The 22,955-nt window shown below is 39.1% G+C and overlaps 1 protein-coding gene across 2 annotated transcripts in view; it reads right to left on the reverse strand.

The window, feature by feature from the left end:
* Nucleotides 1-22,955, reverse strand: part of ZNF277 (zinc finger protein 277) — a 176,666-nt gene that overhangs the window by 38,851 nt on the left and 114,860 nt on the right. For both annotated transcript variants that reach the window (XM_043965082.1, XM_043965083.1), the window contains one exon: nt 3,826-3,917. In XM_043965082.1, coding sequence (XP_043821017.1) covers nt 3,826-3,917 — 92 coding nt within the window. The remainder of the gene's footprint in view (nt 1-3,825; nt 3,918-22,955) is intronic.

The following is a 22,955-nucleotide window of genomic DNA, read 5'->3' on the forward strand; positions in this document are numbered from 1 at the left end:
TCCCTCCAGTCTTGTATAAGGAAGAGGAAAATATAGAGGAGCTTACAATTTGATGGTGATACATGGATTCATGGCTGTGTCCCTACAAGTGCACATCTATGTTTGCTTTTAAGCTTCCTTACTTTATAATATTTAAGTTACTGTAATGGGGGAAATTGGTAGGGGTTTGGGGTAGGGGTTCTTAGGAATTCCTCTTTAAAGAATTACACCCTCTTGCACACAAATCCAAATAGAATAAAATAATATTTTATTTAGGTACTAGGGAAAAGAAACCAAGAGAGAAGTCCTTGAACTTCTCCTGGGGAGAAGGCATGGCACAGAAGTGTGGCTCTCTGAGATACCTTTCTCCTTGAGCAGGAGACAGGCAGATACTTTTATAGAGGACCAATGGTGGTGGTCCAATGGGGTGATCATCTGACTGGGGAAAGTTCCCTTATTGGGTGGTGGGTTGGAAGCAGTCTGGTAAGGAGCGATTGTTTTGCCCCCTCCCTTCACTTTGGCAGCAGCCAGGCCTATTAGGGTTATTTCCTCAAGGGGTGAGGGAGACTGAAATGAAGGGTGGTGGTCCTGCAGTTATCTCAGTCCAGATCCATGCTGCTTATCTCTTTAGGTGTGTCTGTCCTTCAGTTTAGTTTCTTAAGAAGGTTTCTTGATTTCCCCCAGAAAACTTCTGAGGTACCCAGGGCCCATAACATTACTGAATGGAAAAAAAAAAGTCTTCAGAACTTTGGTGCTAACAAATTATATAAGAGGTCTTAAAATCATCTAGCTTGGTGTGGTCTCCCAGATAGTTATCTAGGCAATCCGCTTAACAGAAAACAGGGCTTTATTTTTTGGAGGCTTTTAAAAGTTCTTTTTCATTTTAATCTAAAGCTTCTGATTAGTTTGCCTATGTTTCATTTTTTGATCAGACCCACTCCTAATGAATATGGCAAGATAATTATGGGAAACAGATTCGTCTCTTATAAATCAAACTCAGTGATTGGGGGGGCAGGGCAGTTAAGTGACTTGCCCCGGGTCAAACAGCTAGTAAGTGTCAAGTGTCAGAGGTCAAATTTGAACTCAGTTCCTCCTGAATCCAGGGCTGGTGCTTTATCCACTGCGCCACCTTGCTGCCCCAAACTCAGTGATCTTTAACACTTGAGGGGCCTAGCATGTCAATCAACACATTTTCTTTAAAACTCTGAAATACAAATTTTTAGCCTTCTCTCTCTCTCTCTCTCTCTCTCTCTCTCTCTTGTGGGGCAATGAGAGTTAAATGACTTTCCCAAGGTCACACAGCTAGTAAGTGTCAAATTTCTGAGGCCAGATCTGAACTCAGGTCCTCCTGAATCTAGGGCCAGTGTTTTATCCACTGCACCACCTAGCTGCCCTGTCCCCCCCACCCCTTTTTAATAGATTAGAAAAATCACTGCATCAATTGATATAGCTTGGTCTTTCAAAGTATTCTTAAATTCTGGTCCTTCCAGTATTATTAAGGTTTCTTCTAATGCCAAAATTTTATTCCTCAAGTAAGTCTTTACTGGTTCAATAAACCAAAAGATTTTCAGCTAGAGCCCCAATCTTGTTGCCTTTTACAAATAAGCATTTTCAATTCTTTTCATTATCACTGAGATTTCAAAGATGTCTCTTTGAAGCATTTAGAAAGACCAACTTTAAACTCCATTCTTACTGTCAGAAAGAATCTTGAATTTAGTCAAAATAATCTCACCAAGAATCTATTTAGTCTCCTCTTCTCAAGCCTAAGAAGCCACAGCCTCAGGGCAATGACAATAAAGTGGGATTTCTTAGAGAAGATACCAGACCTTGATACTTACATGGGCTCCAAATATCTTTGTTTCTACATTCTATGCTAAGAATTTTTCATTTCTGACCTAAATTCATCATTAGTTTAGTCTCTTAAGAGTTTTATTTCTCTTTGGAATCTTTCTGGAGTTTCTTGTTATTTTTTCGTCATTTCTGGGGAGTCTAGTTGAGTCTCTCTCTTTTAAGAGGTTGTTGTTGTTCAGTTATTTTTCAGTCATGTTTGACTCTTTGTGACCCCATTTGGGGTTTTCTTGGCAAAGATACTGAAGCCATTTGCCATTTCCTTCTCCAGCTTACACAGATGAGGAAATTGAGACAAAGAGGGTTAAGTGAGTTATCCAGGGTCACACAACTAGTCTGTGTCTGAGGCCAGAATGAACTCAGGAGGATGAGTCTTCCTGACTACAAGCCTAGTGTTCTTTTTTTTTTGCGGGGCAATGGGGGCTAAGTGACTTGCCCAGGGTCACACAGCTAGTAAGTGTCAAGTGTCTGAGGCCGGATTTGAACTCAGGGCTGGTGCTTTATCCACTGCGCCACCTAGCTGTTCCCGAGCCTAGTGTTCTAATCACTGAGCCATCCAGCTGCTACTTTCAAGAGGTAATATTTGGTTAATTTTTCTTCATATTATAATACTTTTTCAAAGAACTAGGTTCTTTCTTTTAAGGTTTTACTCATCCTTTCTTCCATTGGTTTATTTACTTGTGAGCGAGGTAATTACTCAGTTTCTCCATTTATCTTTTGGTCTTTTAGCCTTTTTCCCTTGTATTCTCCTTTACTTGTATATGGATTCTTTTTGTCCCATTCTTGTCCCCTTCCCCCTTCCCTAGCTGCACAAACCCCTTAAAGCTTGGGTGCTGGCCACCCTCAAACTTTTTCAGGTTGAAGGATATACTTTTGGCTGGATTTGGTCTTTGCTCTGAGTAACCTTTGGCCCTAGCTTAGTTTCCAGACCCCTTTCCCTCAGGCCTGCTGTTTGTTTCCCTCTTGTCTGTGTTTCTGAGTATAGTGTTCATCTCCTACCCAGCCTGAGTGTCATTATCTGGTTACTATACCTTTCCTTTGTGTGGCTAGGCAGAAATCAGTGTCTGCTACCTGACTCCTTTTGTTTTTGTGGGGCAATGGGGGTTAAGTGACTTGTCCAGGGTGACACAGCTAGTAAGCATCAAGTGTCTGAGGTCGGATTTGAATTCAGGTCCTCCTGAATCCAGGGCCAGTGCTTTATCCACTGCGCCACCTGGCTGCACCCTGCTACATGACTCTTGATGGGTTGGTGACAGATGAAGAGTAGGGATGGTGATTTCTTGTCTCGTTACTGCCATTGAGAATCCCTAGTCAGAATTTAAGCTTATGTTTCTATGAGTTTGTACTCACTGCACTGGACAACAATGCAGGTTTAGACATGTTGAATGAATGAGAACTTGAAATATTAAAGTTTCCAGTGTCAATTCATTTTTAAGATCTATTTGAGGAGTGTCAGGGTTCCTTTCTTCTTATTCTTTGGATTCAACAACTCTATACCCAGTACATAATCCCATTCTTTTTAGGTTTTAAGGTTGGAGAAGTTTTCAGAAAAGAACTACACCACCATCTTGCTGGCTATGTGATATGTATATCTCAACAGATCTTTGTTAAATGACAAAGTTTTAGAAACCAGATCACTGAGTATTTTGTTATCTCCTTACAGCTCATTTTTTTTTCTTTTTATTTTTTTGGTGAGGCAGTTGGGGTTAAGTGACTTGCCCAGGGTCACACAGCTTGTAAGCTTTTTTTTTTTTAAAGCAAAGAAAGGGGGGGAAGCGGGAGAATATAGGCCAACAAAATAAGTCATACTGAGGATATACCTTCTTGACTTTCAGTAGGTACTGTTGAAGAGTTCTACTGAACCAGACCATAAGGTTTAATGCTTTGGGCCAATACATACACAAAACACACACACACACACACACACACACACACACACACACACACACACACATGCAAATAAAAAAAGTGAGCACTTAAAGATGCAAAAACTCAAACCTGTTTCCTGTGAATTCTTCACTGCAAAACATACATTCCCCATGGAAGCTGGTATCATATCTTTCACGCTGTTGCTGTTCTAGGATTTCTCTCTGTTAAAACAAAGGCAGATCTGAGTGATAGTTATTTTGTAAATTCATGATTAAGTGTTTCTGAATTATTTTTTACCAGTCTTGTCATATAATCTACCAAACGCTACTTAGGGGAAAAAAAATGAGTGTGGATGCCAGGAGAGGTGAGACAACAAAGGGAGACTGAGCATCTTACAATATCCTAAATCTCTACCTTCAGTAATGTTCTTTTGCCAAAATTCATGTCTTCAATCTCTAATTGCTTACTGAACATTTCCATCTGAATGTCCCACGGTCACCATAAACTCAGCATGTTCAAAACGGAACTAATCATCTTTTCTTCCAAATCAGTTCAGCCACTCTCCTGACTTCCTAGTTGCTGTCACCACTAACAAACACTCCTATAATTATTCAGGCTAAAAATCCTAAGAGTCATCTTTGATTCATCTTGTTGATTCCTCCTCCATATGCACTCAGTCAATCATCAAGTCCTATTGATTTTATTTTCGCTTTAAAATAGTTTCTTGAATCCTTCCCTCCTTCTTCACAACAAATGCATCTATTCCAGACCTTCATTGTATCACAGCAGGATTACTATAATATTCTCCCTAATGTCAGTTTTTACCTGATTTTATGCATCTATGTACTACTGCCAGATGAATTTGTCTTACATAAATACCTCTGATAAACTTCCTCAATGGCTCCTAATTTCTTACTCTATAAAGTCTTGTTAAGGGCTAAAATTCTAGCTAGTCTGTCTAAAATATCCAATGAGTGGTCGCCAATAAATTATAAGCTTTAGCAAGAGTTAGACTTTTAAGCGTTTATTAAGGAGAATAAGAATTTTGTAAAGAGAGAGAGAAAGGCCTAGATTCCTATCTATTAAAGGGAGAGCACATTTCTAGCTCCCCTCTCCACCAGTATCCTCAGGAAAGGGAGTGAGACCGAGTGCCAGTCTCTTCCTTCCTCCTCCCACTAGCCCGAGTCATTTCCTGACGCCAAAGAAGAGACTCCTGGTCTTGCCCTCAAAGACCTTTACTTCATGGGCGGAACTCTTCCACAGTAAGTCTCCAGCAGGTGGCGTCATTCCAATCGTTACAGTTTAAACTCATCTGTCTTCCCCCCTCCATAGCCAATCTTGTCCAACTTACTCCCCCAGACACATTCAAATGCCAGTCATTGTTGGTCTTCACATTATGTCACAAAGATATGATTCTCATTCTTGCATCTTTACCCTTGATTATGTGGTTCTTTCTTGGATACCTATCACTTAATTTAAATGATGCCTACCTTTCAAGGCCAAGCTCAAATTTGAATTTCTTTCACATATCTAGGCTTGTTGACCAATCCAGTTCTCATCTCAATCTCCTCCTCAGAACTTACTGTTCTCACCACATGATTTAACACTTAAATACATACTATATTGTATTAATCACCAATTCTTTTATGTATGGGATATCTTCCCAAGCTCTTATATGTTGCTTTAGGGGATGAACCATGTCTTATGTGTCTATAATTCCCTATAGCACCCAGCAAAGTGCTGAGCTTGCAGTAAGGCACTCTATGTATACCTGATTGATTTATATTATAATATTTTATATATATATATATATATATATATATATATATATATATATATATATATATATATATATATATATATTACTGAACTGCACACAATCTAGAAACTTACCAAATTTCTTTATATCAATCACAACAGGTGTCCTGAGCCTTTTCTTCTCTCTTTAAGATTCCTACCCCACTATCTACTGCTAAGGATCTCATCTCATACTTCACTAAAAGAAAAAGAAAAATAAATAAATAAAAGCTCCCTTTTCTCTCCTCACCTCATATCTTTTTGATCTTCTACTCTTTTCTCCTTCACTTCTAGACATACCCTTAATGATCCCATCCCTTTATGTTTTCTGATCAGATTGCTTCCATTATCATCTCCACTCTCTCCCTAATCTACAATTTCTCCTTTACTATTGACTTCTTAGTTGCTGCCCATAAATATTCCCAAGCTTCCTTTATCTTTAAAACAACTCTCACTAGATTATACTATGTGTGCCAGGAATTGTTCCGTATCTCCATTTCTTTTCTCTGATAACATTTTTGGGGAGAAAAAGGTCATGATCCTGTCTCCCATTGGGTCAGATATTAGCTCTTGCAGATGATACCAAGATTTTTGTATCCAAGCTTAGTCTCCCTCCTGAGCTCCCGTATTCAATACTAATTGCTTGTTGGACAACAAACTGGATGTCCCAAAGGCATCTCAAACTCAATATGTCCAAAACAGAACACGGAGGTTTTTTTCCCCCTCAAACCCTCTCTTCTTGTTTTTGTTTTGTTTTGTTTTGTTTTGTTTTGTGGGGCAATGAGGGTTAAGTGATGTAAAAAATATTTTTGGTAACTAGGGCTAATTTTGGGGTGACTAAACTATGGATGACTAATCTTTCTGAGTGGAGGACTAAACTGGGGACTTTTGACTATTTGGCTATCTGACTGCGTTTAATTTAATGTGGGCCGTTGATAAAGTTCCACCACACTGCTCCCAAACTGACAAACTAAAGATTAAGAAGCCTCTTAACCAAATAATCAAAGCAGAGTTTATTTATGAGATACTATTTCAAATTAGGAATACAGGGAAATAAAGTACAACCTGAATGCTTTCCTGTGGTCTCTTTCCAGTGCATCTCTTTCCCACCTGCTGCACTTCGAACTTCTTGAATACAATAAGGGCCTTAGCCACCTCCGGCCTCAGGGCACGTTACACTTTCCCTGGTTTGTATTAAGGCCTGTAACCTTGTCAGCCCTGTCTCTCCTTTTCCGAACCCAACTCTGCTCCGTCCTTGTCCTCGCTGCCCTCTAGTCTTTCTAGTCTGTCCTACTCTAGTCCGCCTCTAGTCTGTCTCCCCCTCCTGTCTCACTCCCAGGTCTATATATACCTTTTCTTCTCTCCACTCAAATCTCGGGGCTTCCTTCACCCCATAGACCAAGCTAATCCACCAGCCAGAGCTGCGGCTGGTTGGGGGGCGGGGGAGCGCTCCAAGTTTCATGTGCCTCAGCACAGGCCATCCGGGATCCCCTCAGGTCGGAGGGAGCTGGGGCTTTTTCCGCTCAGCTGAAGCTGAGGAGGAGGGGGAGAGACCCTGAGGGCCTAAGGCTTTCTAATCTCAGCCTAAAGGTAGGGTCCCCAAATCAAAACAAATTTCCACAGTGACTTGCCCAGGGTCACACAGTTAATAAGCTCCTCCTGAATCCAGGGCTGGTACTTTATCCACTGAGCCACCTAGCTTCCCCCAAAACCTTCTCTTCTTTAGAACTTCCGTAGTACTAATGAGGGTACCACCTTCCCTCCAGGAAGCGTTTGAAACCTTGGTATCATTCTCCATCCCTCTCTCCCTTGTCCACATAGCTAATTGCTACCAAATCTCATCATGTTTACTTTCACGACATCTCTTATATAGGTCCTCTTCTCTCTACTCACACAGCCACCTCCCTAGTTCACGAACTTATCACTTCTTGCCTGGATTGCTGCAAAAGCCCTGTGTCTCTGCCTCTTTCTACTTCAATCCATCCTCTATATGGCTGCCAGAGTGATTTCCTATAGAGCAGGTCTGACCATGTTATCTTCACCTCCCTTATTAAGGAACTTCAGTGGCTCATTGTTATCTACATAATCAAGTATAAACTTCTCTGGTTAAATCTCTTTATAACCTGACTCCTTCCTACTTTTCTAATCTATCAACATTCTACTCTGTTCCATACATTTTATGATTCAGTTATACTGGCCCATATCCTGTATCCATCCTCCATAATGGATGTTCCCCATACCTGCATGCTCTCTGTCCAACTTCCTACTCTTGGGATCCTTGGCTTTCTTCAAGTCTCAGATCAAATGCTACTTACTCCAAGAGGCCTTTCTTCCTTGGTCTTTCCTGCTTCTAGTGCCTTCCATTCTAAGGTTACCTTCCATTTACTCTGTATTTTATCTTGCAAGTTCTGATTTATATATGTTGTCTGCCTCATCACTGTATATGCTTCTTGTGAGTAAGGATTTGTTTTTACTTTTTTCATTGTATTCCCAGGGCATGGCACAGTACCTGCCTGGCACACTGTAAGGACCAAAATAAATATTTGGTTTTTAAAATTAATAATCACCTTCTTATCCTTTAGCAATAGGGGAGATAATGTTGATATTTAGTTCTGCATTGAAAAAATAAATTTAAAGCTAACAAGTTAATAATACTTTTGTCTACAAAATTTTTGTACTTTTTCTTCCTCTAGGTGCATTTTTTGTTTCTATTCCTTCCTTTCTTTTACTACTTCATTGTTCTGCTGCTATGTGTGAAAAATATTTACTGCTGGAAAATTCTATGTACTGTGCCTTTAGAGGAAAGGCAGCATCCATTTATTTTAAAGGAAAGAAATCAGAGTTCTGGCTCCCTTTTCTCTGGATCATAACCTCATTCTCATAAGGGCCCTTCCAATTGGTAATTATTTCATTTGACTTAGGTTGAAGAATGCTATATGGAGGGAAACAGTTTCATTCTATTAGAACCTTGCAGAGATTGACCAAAGACATGCATTTAAACTGTTTAGCTTAGGCCTTCTTAATTTTCCTTTGTACCAATGTTGGGGGCAAGGAATGAGATCACTGTCATTTAAACTCCTGCTGGGTTATTTAGTTCATGAATGAACAGAGGGGAAAACTTGGGGTATTCCACTTATGTATTGTTCTACAATATAACCTGGTTAAGGAAGGGGACGAAAAGAATTGGAAATAGATATTTCTTCCCCTAGACAGATGTATGGATTGTTTGTGCATTCCTGAACTTGAAGATAAAGTCCAAGCTAAATATCATTATTTCTACATACTTAAAGAATCATTATGTCTCTCTCAAAATCTGTCAGGAAACTAATAATGTCTAATGATTTAGTCATTAGAAACTAACTTACGCCCCTAAAAACAATGAAAATCCACTGAGCTTTGCTCTGTTTTCTTTCATACTACTATCCCTCTCCCTTTTTATTTCTCTTCCCTATATTCATTAAAAATTGCTTTATTATAAGTTTTGGTTTTACATCATAGTCTTTTCTAGATCTTGTCTCTCTCCCCTCCCCTTGGAACCGAACCCTCTTTTGTGACCAAGAAGAACAGTTAAGCAAAAACTACTGATATACTAATAATGTGTGAACTATTCTGGCCTTGTAGCCCCCTAGCTCTCTGCTGAGAGGAGAGAGATTTGTTTTATTAATTCTTCTCTGGGTAATAATACCCAGAGTTCTCTGGGATTCTCTAAAATAACTAAGAGTAGTTATTACAATTAATGAGTTCAGTTTCATTACTTTCATTCATATAATTGCAAGTCTCTCTCCCTACATATATATGTATATTGTAATGATTGGAATGATGCCACCTACTGGAGACTTGCTGTGGGAAAGCTCCGCCATGAGGAAAATACCTCAGAGGCATTGTGGCTTTTCCTTGGCGTCAGGAAATGATGTTTGCTCATGGGTGCTGTCTATCAAGGCTACCAGCCAATCAACTTGAGGAGCCTCCTATTTTCTGGGAGGAGACAGGAAGGAGGAAAGGGAGCCTGCTCGGAGAACTCTTGCTCTTTTGGGTTCCTGACTTGGTGGTGGTGGCGGCAGAGGACTTCACAGGAAATTTGAGGAAAGATAGGAATGCCAGGCTGTTGGAATTCTGTTTCTCAATCTTTTTCTTTCTATTTTCCAATAAACCCTTAAAAACCTAAACTCGTTTTATCAGTGATTTTAGTCAGTTTCCCCCAAAACTGGGGGAACAGATTAGAATCCACATTTAGAATCTTAAATTACACAATATACATACACATGTGTGTATATATATACACATATATATTACCTAATATATAACTAATATGAGGAATTCAGAGAAACATGGGAACTTGTATATGAACTGGTATAGGGTGAAGCACATACAAGTTCTCTTTTTCTTCAAATTCTTTATAGCTGTCATTTCATTCTATGCAATAGCCCATTACATTCAGAGACTATAACCATCTCAGCCTTCCTCAATCACCTTCTTCTCTGTTCTCAAGCTCAGTGACCAGTAAACTCCTTGAAAGGCAATTTAACCATCAAAATCCACTTATCCCCAAAACATATTACCCTCAAGCCTTGGACAAATTGGGCAGCAAAGTAGATAAGTTACTCTGTATTTCAATGCTGTTATACTTAGTCTTCTATGATTTATTAATAGCAATGTACTCGTCTGAGTAAATGAAAAACTTCTTGTAAAAGGAAGAGATCATTTTAACCTCAAATGTGAGGGCACAGTCAGGAACCACATAATCACCAGTCAGCATAGGTCAAGATGCTCAGAATTGTGAAAGGTTGGGACTTAACAACCAAAAACCTAGATGGATTCTGTGTGATCTGCTCACATACACTTTGTGTCTGTATCGAAACACCAAATGCCAAAATACTAACCACAGAACAAGACAGCTTTAATGCAATCAGACAAGGCTAGTTTTAAGCTTCTGGGGGTATGGAGAGAGTAATGAGGTTGTGGGCTCATTAGATAAATTACTTTTTTTTTTCTTTTCTTTTTAAAAGGATTTTTTTTTCCAATTGCATGTAAAGATAGTTTTCCACATTCATTTTTGTAAGATTTTGAGTTTCAAAATTTTTTCCCTCCCTCACTTTTTCTCTCTCCTTTCTATCCTCCCCTCTCCTGAAGCCAGCAAGCAATCTGATATAGGTTATACACTACAATCATGTTAAACATATTTCCACAGTAGTCATGTTGTGAGAGAAGAATCAGAACAAAAGGGGGAAAAAACACAAGAAAGGAGAAACAAACGAACAGCAACAACAACAAAAAGTGAAAATAGTATGCTTAAATCTGCGTTCAGATTCCATAGTTCTTTTTCTGGATTTGGAGAGCATTTCCCATCATGAGTTCTTTGGTACAGTCTTGGAATCATTATATTGCTGAGAAGAGCCAAGTCTATCACAATTTATCATCATACAAGGTTGTTGTTACTGTGTACAATGTTCTCTTGGTTCTGCTTATTTCACTCAGCATCAATTCATTTAAGTCCTTCCATGTTTCTCTGAAATCTACTTGCTTATCATTTCTTAAAGCACAATAGTATTCCATTACATTCATATACCACAACTTGTTCAACCATTCCCCAATTGATGGGCATCCCCTCAATTTCCAATTCTTCGCCACCACAAAAAGAGCAGCTATAAATATTTTTGTACATGTGGGTTCTTTTTCCTTTTTTATGACTTCCTTGGGATATAGACCTAGTAGTGATATTGCTGGGTCAAAAGGTATGCACAGTTTTATATCCTTTTGGGATATAAATTCCAAATTACTCTCCAGAATGGTTGGATCAATTCACAACTCCAACAACAATGCATTAGTGTTCCAATTTTCCTACACCTTCTCCAACATTTATCATTTTCCTTTTTTGTCATATTAGCCAATTTTGGATAGGTGTAAGGTGGTACCTCAGAGTAGTTTTAATTTGCATTTCTTTAATCGTAGTGATTGAGAACATTTTTTCATATGGCTATAGATAGCTTCAATTTCTTAATCTGAAAACTGCTTATTCATATCTTTGACCTATTTCTCAATTGGAGAATGACTTGTATTTTTTTTTTTTTAGTGAGGCAATTGGGGTTAAGTGACTTGCCCAGGGTCACACAGCTAGTAAGTGTTAAGTGTCTGAGGCCAGATTTGAACTCAGGAACTCCTGACTCCAGGGCCGGTGCTCTACCCACTGCGTCACCTAGCTGCCCCAGGAATGACTTGTATTTTTAAAAATTTGATTCAGTTCTCTCTAGATTTTAGAAATTAGGCCTGATAAATTACTTTCAATAGTTGTTTTAAATGTTAAAGCAACCATAGGAACAAAGACATGCTTTTTTGAAGAGAGGGAAGTTGAAAAAATAAAAGCTGCACTTGTCATAGTTGAGAGAAATTATTATTAATAACCCAATTATGGGGAAGATCCAGGCTTTTTCCCTGGCCTATTTCCTTGTTTGAAGCCCAACAGGACATTACCGACCTCTGCCAAAAAATTATCCCACCTAGACCCTCTTATCTAAGATGAATTCCTGCCCATCGTGTTCTGCTCAAGCAAGTTTGGGTGGAGGTAGATCCTTTGTCTAGACACTCAAGGCTGGGGGTGTCCTGGATGTGGAGACAATCTCTTTGTCCAAGAGTGATATGATGTCATTCTCTCAGCTCCTCACTGCAGTGAGCTCACTTTTCATTGTAATATTCATTTTCTCATTAAGTGTTAACCAATCAGAGTTAATTGCCACCTTCAGGAACACCTTTTCTGCCAAGGGCATGTAAACTGAGAGCCCACCACCATGAGCTATCTTTGGTCCAAGAGAGAGATGGCCAAATGAGTATTCCTTTTATTAATAAAATGCTAACATTATTACTAAAATGCTAAATTACCAAGAAATTATGTCTCAAACTTTTTAAACATCACATAAACATTGGTAGTTTGATTTACAGAGAAAACATAGGGCAGAAAAATATAGAAATAATGTTGCTGGAAGGTGTTGTTATAAGGGGAAGGAGAAATCCAGCAAACAGTAAGTATTATGAGTGCAGATCATTCTTGTTATGGCCTCAGGGACTGCGATAAGAAATGGACTTGTGATTTCATTGGTCTGTGAGGAGACCTCTACCAATGCAGATCCTCTTCAAGAGGATGCACTGAGAGATTAAGTGATTTATCCTGGATCACACAGCCAGCAGGTCCTCCTGGCTTTTAGACCAACTTCTGTCCACCATGCCATCCTGCATCTCTGTTATAGTGCTGAAAAGAACAAGAAGGTACAGTTTTTCTCAAGGAAGAACTTCCATTTCATCTTTTCTTAAGCACAAGATGGCCTAAAATTCTTAGGAAAAGTTATCTTTGTGGTTCAGTTTGTTCATGCTTGGGCTAAATCTGTACAGTATGTCAAAGATTTGCCATTTTCCTTTGATGTCAGTATTTTTTTTTTTTTTGGTGAGGCAATGAGGGTTAAGTGACTTGCCCATGTTCACACAGCTAGTAAGTCTTAGGCCAGATTTGAACTCAGGTCCTCCTGAATTGAATCCAGGGCCAGTGCTTTATCCACTATACCACCTAGCTGCCCCCAGTTGATTTTTTTTCAGTATCCTTTTCACTAAAAGATCACCCCTCTACAACTTTAGAAAAAGCAGGTGGCACAGTGGAGAGAGCTCTTGAACTAGAGTCAGGAAGACCCGAGTTCAAATCCAACCTCAGACACTAGCTATGTGACAATGAGGAAGTCACCTGACCTCTGTTTGCCTCAGTTTCCTCGACTATAAAATGGGAATAATAATAGCACCTATCTCCTAGAGTTGTTATGAGAATCAAGTAAGTTAATATCTTCAAAACTGCTTAGCACAGTGTCTGGCACATATTAGGCACTTAATAAATAAATGCTTATGGGGCAGCTAGGTGGCTCAGTGGATAAAGTACTGGCCTTGGATTCAGGAGGACCTGAGTTCAAATCTGGCCTCAGACACTTGACACTTGCTAGCTGTGTGACCCTGGGCAAGTCACTTAACCCCCATTGCCCTGCAAATATATATATATATATATATATATATATATATATATATATATATAAAATTTAAAAAAAATGCTTATTCCCTTCTCCCCTTCCTTTTTTTTTTTTTTTTGGTGAGGCAATTGGGGTTAAGTGACTTGCCTAGGGTCACACAGCTAGTGTCAAGTATCTGAGGCCAGATTTGAACTCAGGTCCTCCTGACTCCAGGACCAGTGCTCTATCTACTGCTCCACCTAGCTGTCCCTCCCCCTTCCTTTCTTAAAAAGCAGCTATGACCAAATAATTTACCACCTAATGACGAGTCCAATCCAAAGTATGCTTCAGCTGAAACAATATTATATCACTTGCCTTAAACTCTGTAGACTAAGAGTACAGGCCCCTGAAATTATACAGAAATGAACAATCATCCAATTGTCATGGTAGAGTGGACCTCAAAGATCTTGTAAACCAACTTTAAGAAAGGTCATATGGGGGCGGCTAGGTGGCACAGTGGATAAAAGCACTGGCCCTGGATTCAGGAGTACCTGAGTTCAAATCCGGCCTCAGACATTTGACACTTACTAGCTGTGTGACCCTGGGCAAATCACTTAACCCCCATTGCCCCGCAAAAAACAAAACAAAACAAAACCCCAAATGTCAAGAAAGGTCATATGCTTGGATTCAGGAGGACCTGAGTTCAAATCCAGCCCCAGACACTTGACACTTGCTAGCTGTGTGACCCTGGGCAAGTCACTTGACCCTCATTGCCCTACAAAAAAAAAAAAAAAGAAAGAAAAAAAGAAAGGTTGTATGATTTAGCACACAGCTAATTACTGACAGAAGTAAGCTGAGTGCCCAAGTCTACTAACACTTGACAGCCATTTCTGCTATACCACATTTGTCTTTCACCCAAAGGATGCCCTTTCTACCCCAACCCCTCTGTGCACTCACTCCATGAAGGCACAGAACAAGACCAAGTGATTTGATCACTAAGAAAAGAAGGGCATGTTAGTGACAGAAGATGCCACAACCTGCCAAAGGAAAAGAATTCTGTGAATTAGTGCCTGGCACATAGTAGGCACTTTATAGGTGCTTGTTGATTGATTGATCCAGGAGCTGACAGACCTATACAGGCCATCCACCACACCCCAGGACAGAAGTCATTCAATCTTTAGCTATTGCCCATCTATAAGAAATAAAGAATTAACTATGGACACAAAACCCTCAATGACTGATCTGACTGATCTTGGTCTCAAGTCAAAAAGGATCACTTTGGGCGGGCAGGTGGGTGAGTTGGTGCTGGACAAATCTGCTTTTTTGGTTCTTTGCTCAGACAGCGTATGCAAGTAATGACTCATCAGCTGGCATCATTGGGGAATGGGATGGTCTGGATAAGGGAATTTTCCAGATAACTACAACTGAATCCTTTAAACACGAACACTTAAATTTAAGTTTTTGAAGCAAATCTTGCTATAATGTACAAAGAACAAGGATCACCATGTTGAATATCAGTTACTGAATTATAACTTGCTCTGTGACTTAGATCAAGTCACTTAGACTCCAGGGGTACCAGGTGTTGCCTCATTTATACAATGAAGTGGTTATGTCTTTAAAGCTCTGAAATCTGGTGACTTTAATGATGGGATCGTTACCCCAGTAGAGAAGGCAGGGAAACAGGAGACCGATGAGTGAAAGGGGAAAGAATGAAGGATTTGAGGTCAGAGCCAAGTTCAGACTTTGCCTCTTCCTCTTACCACTCTGTGTTATTTTGGGTAAGAAGGTGGCCTGGAATTCTAAGGAAATGTCATCTTTGCACTTCAAATCCTTCTTATCAGTCTGAGTCTCTGCATCTTATCTATAAAATGGAGGATTTGGACCAGATGATCTTTAAGGTTCCCTTCCAACTCTAAGCCTATGACCTCATGGTCCTCTACCTCCTAACTTCTTTTTTTTTTTTTTTAGTAGTGAGGCAATTGGGATTAAGTGACTTTCCCAGGGTCACACAGCTAGTAAATGTTAAGTGTCTGAGGCCGGATTTGAACTCAGGTACTCCTGACTCCAGGACTGGTGCTCCATGCACTCTGCTACCTAGATGCCCCCCTCCTAACTTCTTAAACTCTGGGCAAGACCCCATATGGGGTCATGTAACTGAATGTGGGGGTTAAGAAAAATTTGGCAACAGTAAAAGGATATGTATACCTAATTTATATAACTATATGCCCAGGGTGGAGTAAACATTTCTCTGGTGTAAAGGGGTCATGGATAGAAAAAGTTTAAGAAACACTGTACCTGAGCTATAGGGAAGGGAAGGTGAAAGTTGTGTCATGACTATTGAGGAGTGTATCATCTTCTCTTCCACATGAACATTATTGATCAATGGATCAATAAACATTTATTGAGGACCTACTGTGTGCCAGGCACTGGGCTATGCACTGGAAAATCAAAAAAGAGGCAAAAGACAGTCCCTGCCCTCAAGGAGCTCACAATCTAAAAGAGGGGGAAGGGGAAGGGGAGGGGGAGGAGGAGATAAATAAATATATACTAATAAGCATATACAAGAGAAATAGGAAATAATTAACAGAGGGAAGGCACTAGAATTAAGGGAGTTTGGTTAAGGCTTCATGTAGAAGATGGGATTTTAGCTGGGAATTAAAGAAAGCCAAGGAAACTAGTAGGCAGGGATGAGGAGAGATAGCCTGAGAAGATGTCAGATACTAAGAGATGAAGGATCTTGTTCGTAGAACAGTCAGGAAAACAGCGTCACTGAATTAAAGAGCATATGTTGGAAAGTAAAGTGTAAGAAGACTGGAAAGGTATGAGAAGGTCTAGGTTGTGGAGGACTTTGAACAGAGGATTTTGGATTTGATCCTGGAGACAACAGGGAGAGACAGGGGTTTATTGAGCAGGGGGTGTTACACTGTTAGGTCTCGCTTTATGAAAACCACTTTAGTGGCTGAACAGAAGATGGATTGGGTTGGGAAGAAACCTAGAGCAGTCAGACTATCAGGAAGCTATTGCCACAGTCCAGGTGAGTCTTGTCCTGTATTGTGTGTTTCATATGCTGGATCATGCTGTGAAACTGATGTCTTGGGCACAGAACACACCAAAGGGATTGATGTGATATGTCACAAGGTGGGTCAAAGCTATATTTCCATAGCACCCTCTTAGTCAGTCCCATCTTTCCAGATGATGACAGTATCAAAAGTCAGGGTGTTTTACATGTAATGGAAAAAATAAAATACCTTATATGTAAAAAAAAAAAAGTCAGGGGGTCCTATTTGAAATTCCCTCAGGTGAAATTGAAGTTTGTTCCGTTCGTCCTTTCACTAACTTTGGCAAACACTCCAGTGCTCTCTAAGTTGGGGGTAGTTCTCTCTCCTCCCCTTATGACCACATTATTTTTCTAAAGTTTCTTCCTTCTGGTGACAGTGGATCAGCTTTTATTGTTACCAGTTTTGAGTCACCCCCCCCCTCCCAGTCTCTCCCCCCAACCCCAATATATCCAAAGATGAGGCATCTCTGCTTTCTGCTTTCTGGCTGTTATTTAGGACACAGCTGAAGGTGGCTAGAGGAAACCAGATAACTGAGTTTCACATGAAAAACTAAGTCAAACATGATATATATCTGAGAAGGGAAAATATAACTAAACTTTCCTGTGCAGTAAAATACAGGGACTTTGTAGAAGGTATTTTCACTGGAGTCAGAGTTTTTATTGTATATTTTTGGTGCCTGAGGTTGTCAAATGCTCAATCAACAGATAATTGGACATTATTTTACACAAGCATATTTTTTCCTAGGAATGTTTGATGCCTGCTCAGCAGTGAGAAAAGACAAAAACCTGACTATAAATAGAGATTTGGGGGAGAATTAACTGCATGTTGAATTTGTTAGCGTGTGATAGTTAAATCTAAATGTGAAACAAACCTAGAATAGGGCTTTAAAAGGACATAACCATGGTTGTTGCTATTGATACTCTCATTTGGTGAACTCATTAGTGATCACAGGTTGAATGATCATTTCTATGCAAATGACTCTAACATCTTTATGACCAGGCTTAGTTTTTCCTGACTTCTAGTCATGTATCATCAATTACCTATTAGAGATTTCAAAATGTCCTGTGAACATTTCAAATTCAACACATTCAAAACAGAACTCGTTATCTCTTCTCTCCCTCCTCCCAACCTGCCTTTCTTCTGAAATTCCTTATTTCTGTCAAGTGTAATGATTGGAATGATGCCACCTACTGGAGACTTGCTGTGGGAAAGCTCTGCCATGAGGAAAATGCCTCAGAGGGCAAGGCCATGTGGCTTTTCCTTGGCGTCAGGAAGTGACGTTTGCTCATGGGTGTTGTCTATCAAGGCTACCAGCCAATCAACTTGAGGAGCCTCCTATTTTCTGGGAGGAGACAGGAAGGAGGAAAGAGAGCCTGCGCGGAGAGCTCTTGCTCTTTTGGGTTCCTGACTTGATGGTGGTGGTGGCGGCAGAGGACTTCACAGGAAACTTGAGGAAAGATAGGAATGCCAGGCTGTTGGAATTCTGTTCTCAATCTTTTTCTTTCTATTTTTCAATAAATCCTTAAAAACCTAAACTCATTTTATCAGTGATTTTAGTCAGTTTCCCCCAAAACTGGGGGAACAGATTAGAATCCACATTTAGAATCTTAAATTACACACAAGGGTACCATGATTCTTCCAGTTAGGCAGACTTGTAACGCTTACATCATCCTTGATTCCTCATTTTCACTATCACATATCCAATCAGTTGTCAAATCTTGTCATTTTTACCTTCACGACAACTCTCTTGTTTATCTCATCTCCACTCCCATAGCCTAGTCCAGGCCATTATAGCTTCCAGGCTAGAATACTGCAATGATTGCCAGGTCTGGTCTCCCTTCACTCCAATTCACTCACTGTCCACATAGTTGCCAAGGCAGTATTGTTTTTTGGGTGTTTTGTGTTTTTTTTTTTGGTGAGGCAATTGGGGTTAAGTGATTTGCTCAGGGTCACACAACTAGTGAGTGTCAAGTGTCTGAGGCCCAATTTGTTTTTTTTTTTTTTTTTTTTTTTGTTTTGTTTTTTTTTTTTTTTTTTTTAGTGAGGCAATTGGGGTTAAGTGACTTGCCCAGGGTCACACAGCTAGTAAGTGTTATGTGTCTGAGGCCGGGTTTGAACTCAGGTACTCCTGACTCCAAGGCCGGTACTCTATCCACTGCACCACCTAGCTTCCCCCCTGAGGCCCAATTTGAACTCAGTGCTCTATCTACTGTGCCACCTACCTGACCCCAAAGTAGTTTTCCTACTAACCCTTTTTCAAAATCTAGTTGCTCCCTATTAATTCTAAAGTAAACTATAAATTCCTATGTTTGGCATTTAAAGCCCTTCACAATATGGACCCAACCTACCTTTTCAGTTTATTATATTCTCTATATGTTCTTTATGTTCTCTATAGTCAATCTGAACTTAAAATAAAACAAAACTCTTCCTCGTAGATAATGCACCACCTTTCATCTTTCAGCCTTTGCACAAGCTGTGACATCCTGGAATATACTCCCTCCTCACCTTTACCTCTGTGAATCCTGTTTTCTTCAAGACTTAGTTCACATGCCATCTTCTACAGGAAGTCTTTCTTGATTCTCCCAGTTATTAGAAACCCCTTCCCTGAAATCACTTTGCTTCTATTTTGCTTATACCTATATATGTACTGTCTCCCTTGTTAGAATGTAGACTACTTGAGGGTAGGAACTCTTTCATTTTTGTCTTAGCATCTAAGCACAAAATGCCTAAAATACTATCACCAGAACCTAGCATATTGCATGGAATAAAATGGATAATAAAGGGTCATTGGTTGACTAATGGAAAGTTCTTCTAGTGAATTATTAGAAATTATTTTGCCCAATTATATGCCAATAGAGTGAAAAACAAATAGATGGATTTTTCAAAAATATAAAATGTTCAGATTAATAGAACAAGAAATAGAGAATTTAAATAACCAATTTCAGGGGGAAAAAATGGAAGAAGCCATTAATGAATTTCCAAAGGGGGGAAAAACTAGGACCATATGGATTTGCAATCAAATTCTATTAAACATTTATGTGGGTGAACAGAAAGAATATTCAGGGAAATAATGGGGAAAAAAAGTTGGAAGAAAGCAGGACTAGCAGTACAAGACCTCCAATTACACTACAAAGCACTAATTCTCAAAATATTTTTGTATTGGTTAAAAAATGAAGAGGCTGATCAACAGATTAATTATATAACCTACAGAAATTAACAAGCTTAGTAACCTATTGATCAATAAACACAAACACCCCAGCTACTGGGGTAAGGATTTACCATTTGACAAAAATGGCTGAGATCATTGGAAAACAGTCTGGTAGAAATTGGGTTTAGAACGATACCCCACACTATATATACACCAACAGACACACTCTCTAAAGGGTCACATCATAAACAAATTTAGAGAAGCAGAGAAGAAATTACCTTTTGAATATAAGGACAGAAAAGCATTCAGGACCAAACAATAGGGATAGAGAGCATCATAGAAAGTAAAATGGCCAATTTTGATTACGTTTTTGCACAAGCAAATCCAATGCAACCAAGATTAGAAGGAAAAAATCTTTGTGGAAAGCTTACCTGATAAAGCATTGTCTGCCTTTCTACATATCTATCTCTGTGTGTGTGTGTGTGTATACACACACACACACACACACATATACATATGCACACACATAAATAACCCAACCTCAGGAAAAAGAAGGGAGGAGAAATTAATGAATTTTCATAGGGGGAAAAACTAGGACCATGTGGATTTGCAAGCAAATTCTATCAAACATATATATATATATATATATATACACACACACACACATGTATATGTATGTATGTATATACACACATGTATAAACACATGCACATATATGTATACATATACATATATACACACATGCATGCTTATACATTATATTTATATATGGAACTGTTCAAATTTATAGCAGTAAGGTCCAGTCCTTAATGGTCAAAGAGTGTGAACAATAAGTTTTCAAAGGAACAAATAGAAACTATTAGTAACCATATGAAAAATGCTTCAAATCACTAATAAACAAAAATTAAAGCAACTCTGAGGTTTCTCTTCACACGTATCATACTAGCAAACATGACAAAAAAGGAAAATGGCAAATGGTGGAGCTGTAGGAAAGCAGGCATACATTGCTGGTGGAGCTGTTAATTGGTACAGTCATTCAGGAAAGAAACCTGGAATTATGGCCTAAAAGTCATGAAACTGTGAATATCTTTTGAATCAGCTATACATTGATTGGTCCATGTCTCGAAGGATCAAAGAGAACAAAAGGACCACATGTACAAAAAATATTTATAGCAGCAATTTTTGTAGTGGTAAAGAATGAGAAACTAAGGAAGAGCTTGTCAACTGGGGGATGGGTGCTATGTAAATGTAAAGAAACACTATTGTGCCATAAAAACTGTTGAAAGGGTGGTTTGAGAGAGACAGAGCTGGGAAGACCTGTATGAACTGATGAAGAGTAAAGTGAGCAGAACCAGGAGTACAATTTTTATAAAAGCAGCCACACTGTACAGACCAATAACTTTTAAAGACTTAAAAACTTTAATTAATGCAATTACCAACTATGATTTTAGAGGACCAAAAATGAAGCATCTCCTGAAAGCACCTACCCACCTGAAAGAAAGGCTATGGATTCAAGTTGCAGATTGAGACAAACAATCCTGAACGTGACCAATGCAGGAATTTGTTTTGTTTAAATATGTATATTTATTTTTTGTTTGTTTGTTTGTTTTTAAGGGGCAATGAGGGTTAAGTGACTTGCCCAGGGTCACACACCTAGTAAGTTTCAAGTGTCTGAGGCTGGACTTGAACTCAGGTCCTCCTGAATCCAGGGCCTGCGCTTTATCCACTGCACCACCTAGCTGCTCCTAACTATGCATATTTGTTGTAAGTTTTTTTCCCCATTTAAACTGGTGGTACAGATGTGGGAAGGAGAGTAAATAAATGCCTGGTACTTGAAAAAAATGACTATGAACTCTATGAGGGCAAGATTTCACCTGGCACAATTTTCTATACCACACAGTACATTGTATTAAGGAAATACTCAGTAAATATCTCTAGATGAAGGAACATTCAGGATACCTAAAATATACAACATATCCAGGTAAGGCAAATGTGAATTCATCTGTGGAAAAAGTATCTTTCTGCAAAGAGTGAGTTATAGTAGATTTGTTCTCACTGTGGTTTCTCTTGTCACCTTTCTACATATGGATGTTGTAGGCACAATTATACCCTGGTTTCTATTTTACATATACCAAGAAATCAGAGTTTCTATAGCAACTGGAAGTTGCCCAAACTTTAACATTAAATGGACATTTACTTGAACAAGAAACTTGCCTATTGAGAATGTTTTATATCCAAAGACAGAAAAGCTATTATACATTATAAAAGAAAATTCAAGAGGTTTTATGAATTGGGCAAGTTTCCATTCTAGTGAGAACACAAAGTCATCGTTGCCAGCCTGAATACTCTATAGCTATGGTTCGAAGGATCTCAGGTTTGTTTTTGAGATTTTGTATGTTGATTGTACAGTTAAATGTGTAATTTCAGTGGGCATATTTGTTACCAGGGAAACAAATTCTGAGAAAAGAACTCAAGAGGTAATTCAAGACAAATGAAGTAATATGCTTGTAGCTCTTCTTGAAATGGAACATGAGTGAGAGTCATTGTACAGAACTTTGGAAGAAATTTCAGGTGTGGTAACACTGTATTACATTGAGTCTTGCTTTTTTTTTTTTAAAAAAAAACCTTTTAAGACCCAAATTAACCTGACAAAGAAGTAGTTTTCTCTCTAGTTCTCTCCATGAAGACAATTCTTTATGACATTAGCTTCTTTCAGAAAAGGATGTTAGACATTTCCCCTTTCCCCCTAGTGCATGGAACTAAAGTGCCTAAAGGTATTATATATTATATGGCAGTCATTGAGTACTTAAAAATTAAGTACTTAAAAATTCTGGTCAACTTAGTGATCAGCCATGATTCCAGAGGACCAAGGATGAAGAATGCTACTTACCCCCAACAGAGAAATGATGGAGCAAATATAGAGAATGAGACACATATTTTTGGATATGGTAAATATGATACTTTAAAAAAGTATATTTTTTATTTGTTTTGTAACTAGGCCTCCTTATCTCGCCCAAGCTAGAAGTACAGTGGCTACTCACAAGCTGGACCCCCTTTGTTGACCAGCACAGAAGCTTTGATCTACTCTGTTACTGACTTGGGCCAGAAAGGCAGCCTGGTGACCCACTGTTCCTGGGACTCATATTGGTGCTGATGTTAGCTCAGACACCAGATTGGCTTTAGTCTTCTTTTGGCTAAAAACTCCTAACCTCAAGCGATCCATCAGACTCAGCCTTCCCACTACAGGTGTGTACTTATCATGCCAGGTGGCTATGCATA

Source organism: Dromiciops gliroides, chromosome 5 (assembly GCF_019393635.1).
Source record: "Dromiciops gliroides isolate mDroGli1 chromosome 5, mDroGli1.pri, whole genome shotgun sequence".
NCBI classification, from domain to species: Eukaryota; Metazoa; Chordata; class Mammalia; order Microbiotheria; family Microbiotheriidae; genus Dromiciops; species Dromiciops gliroides.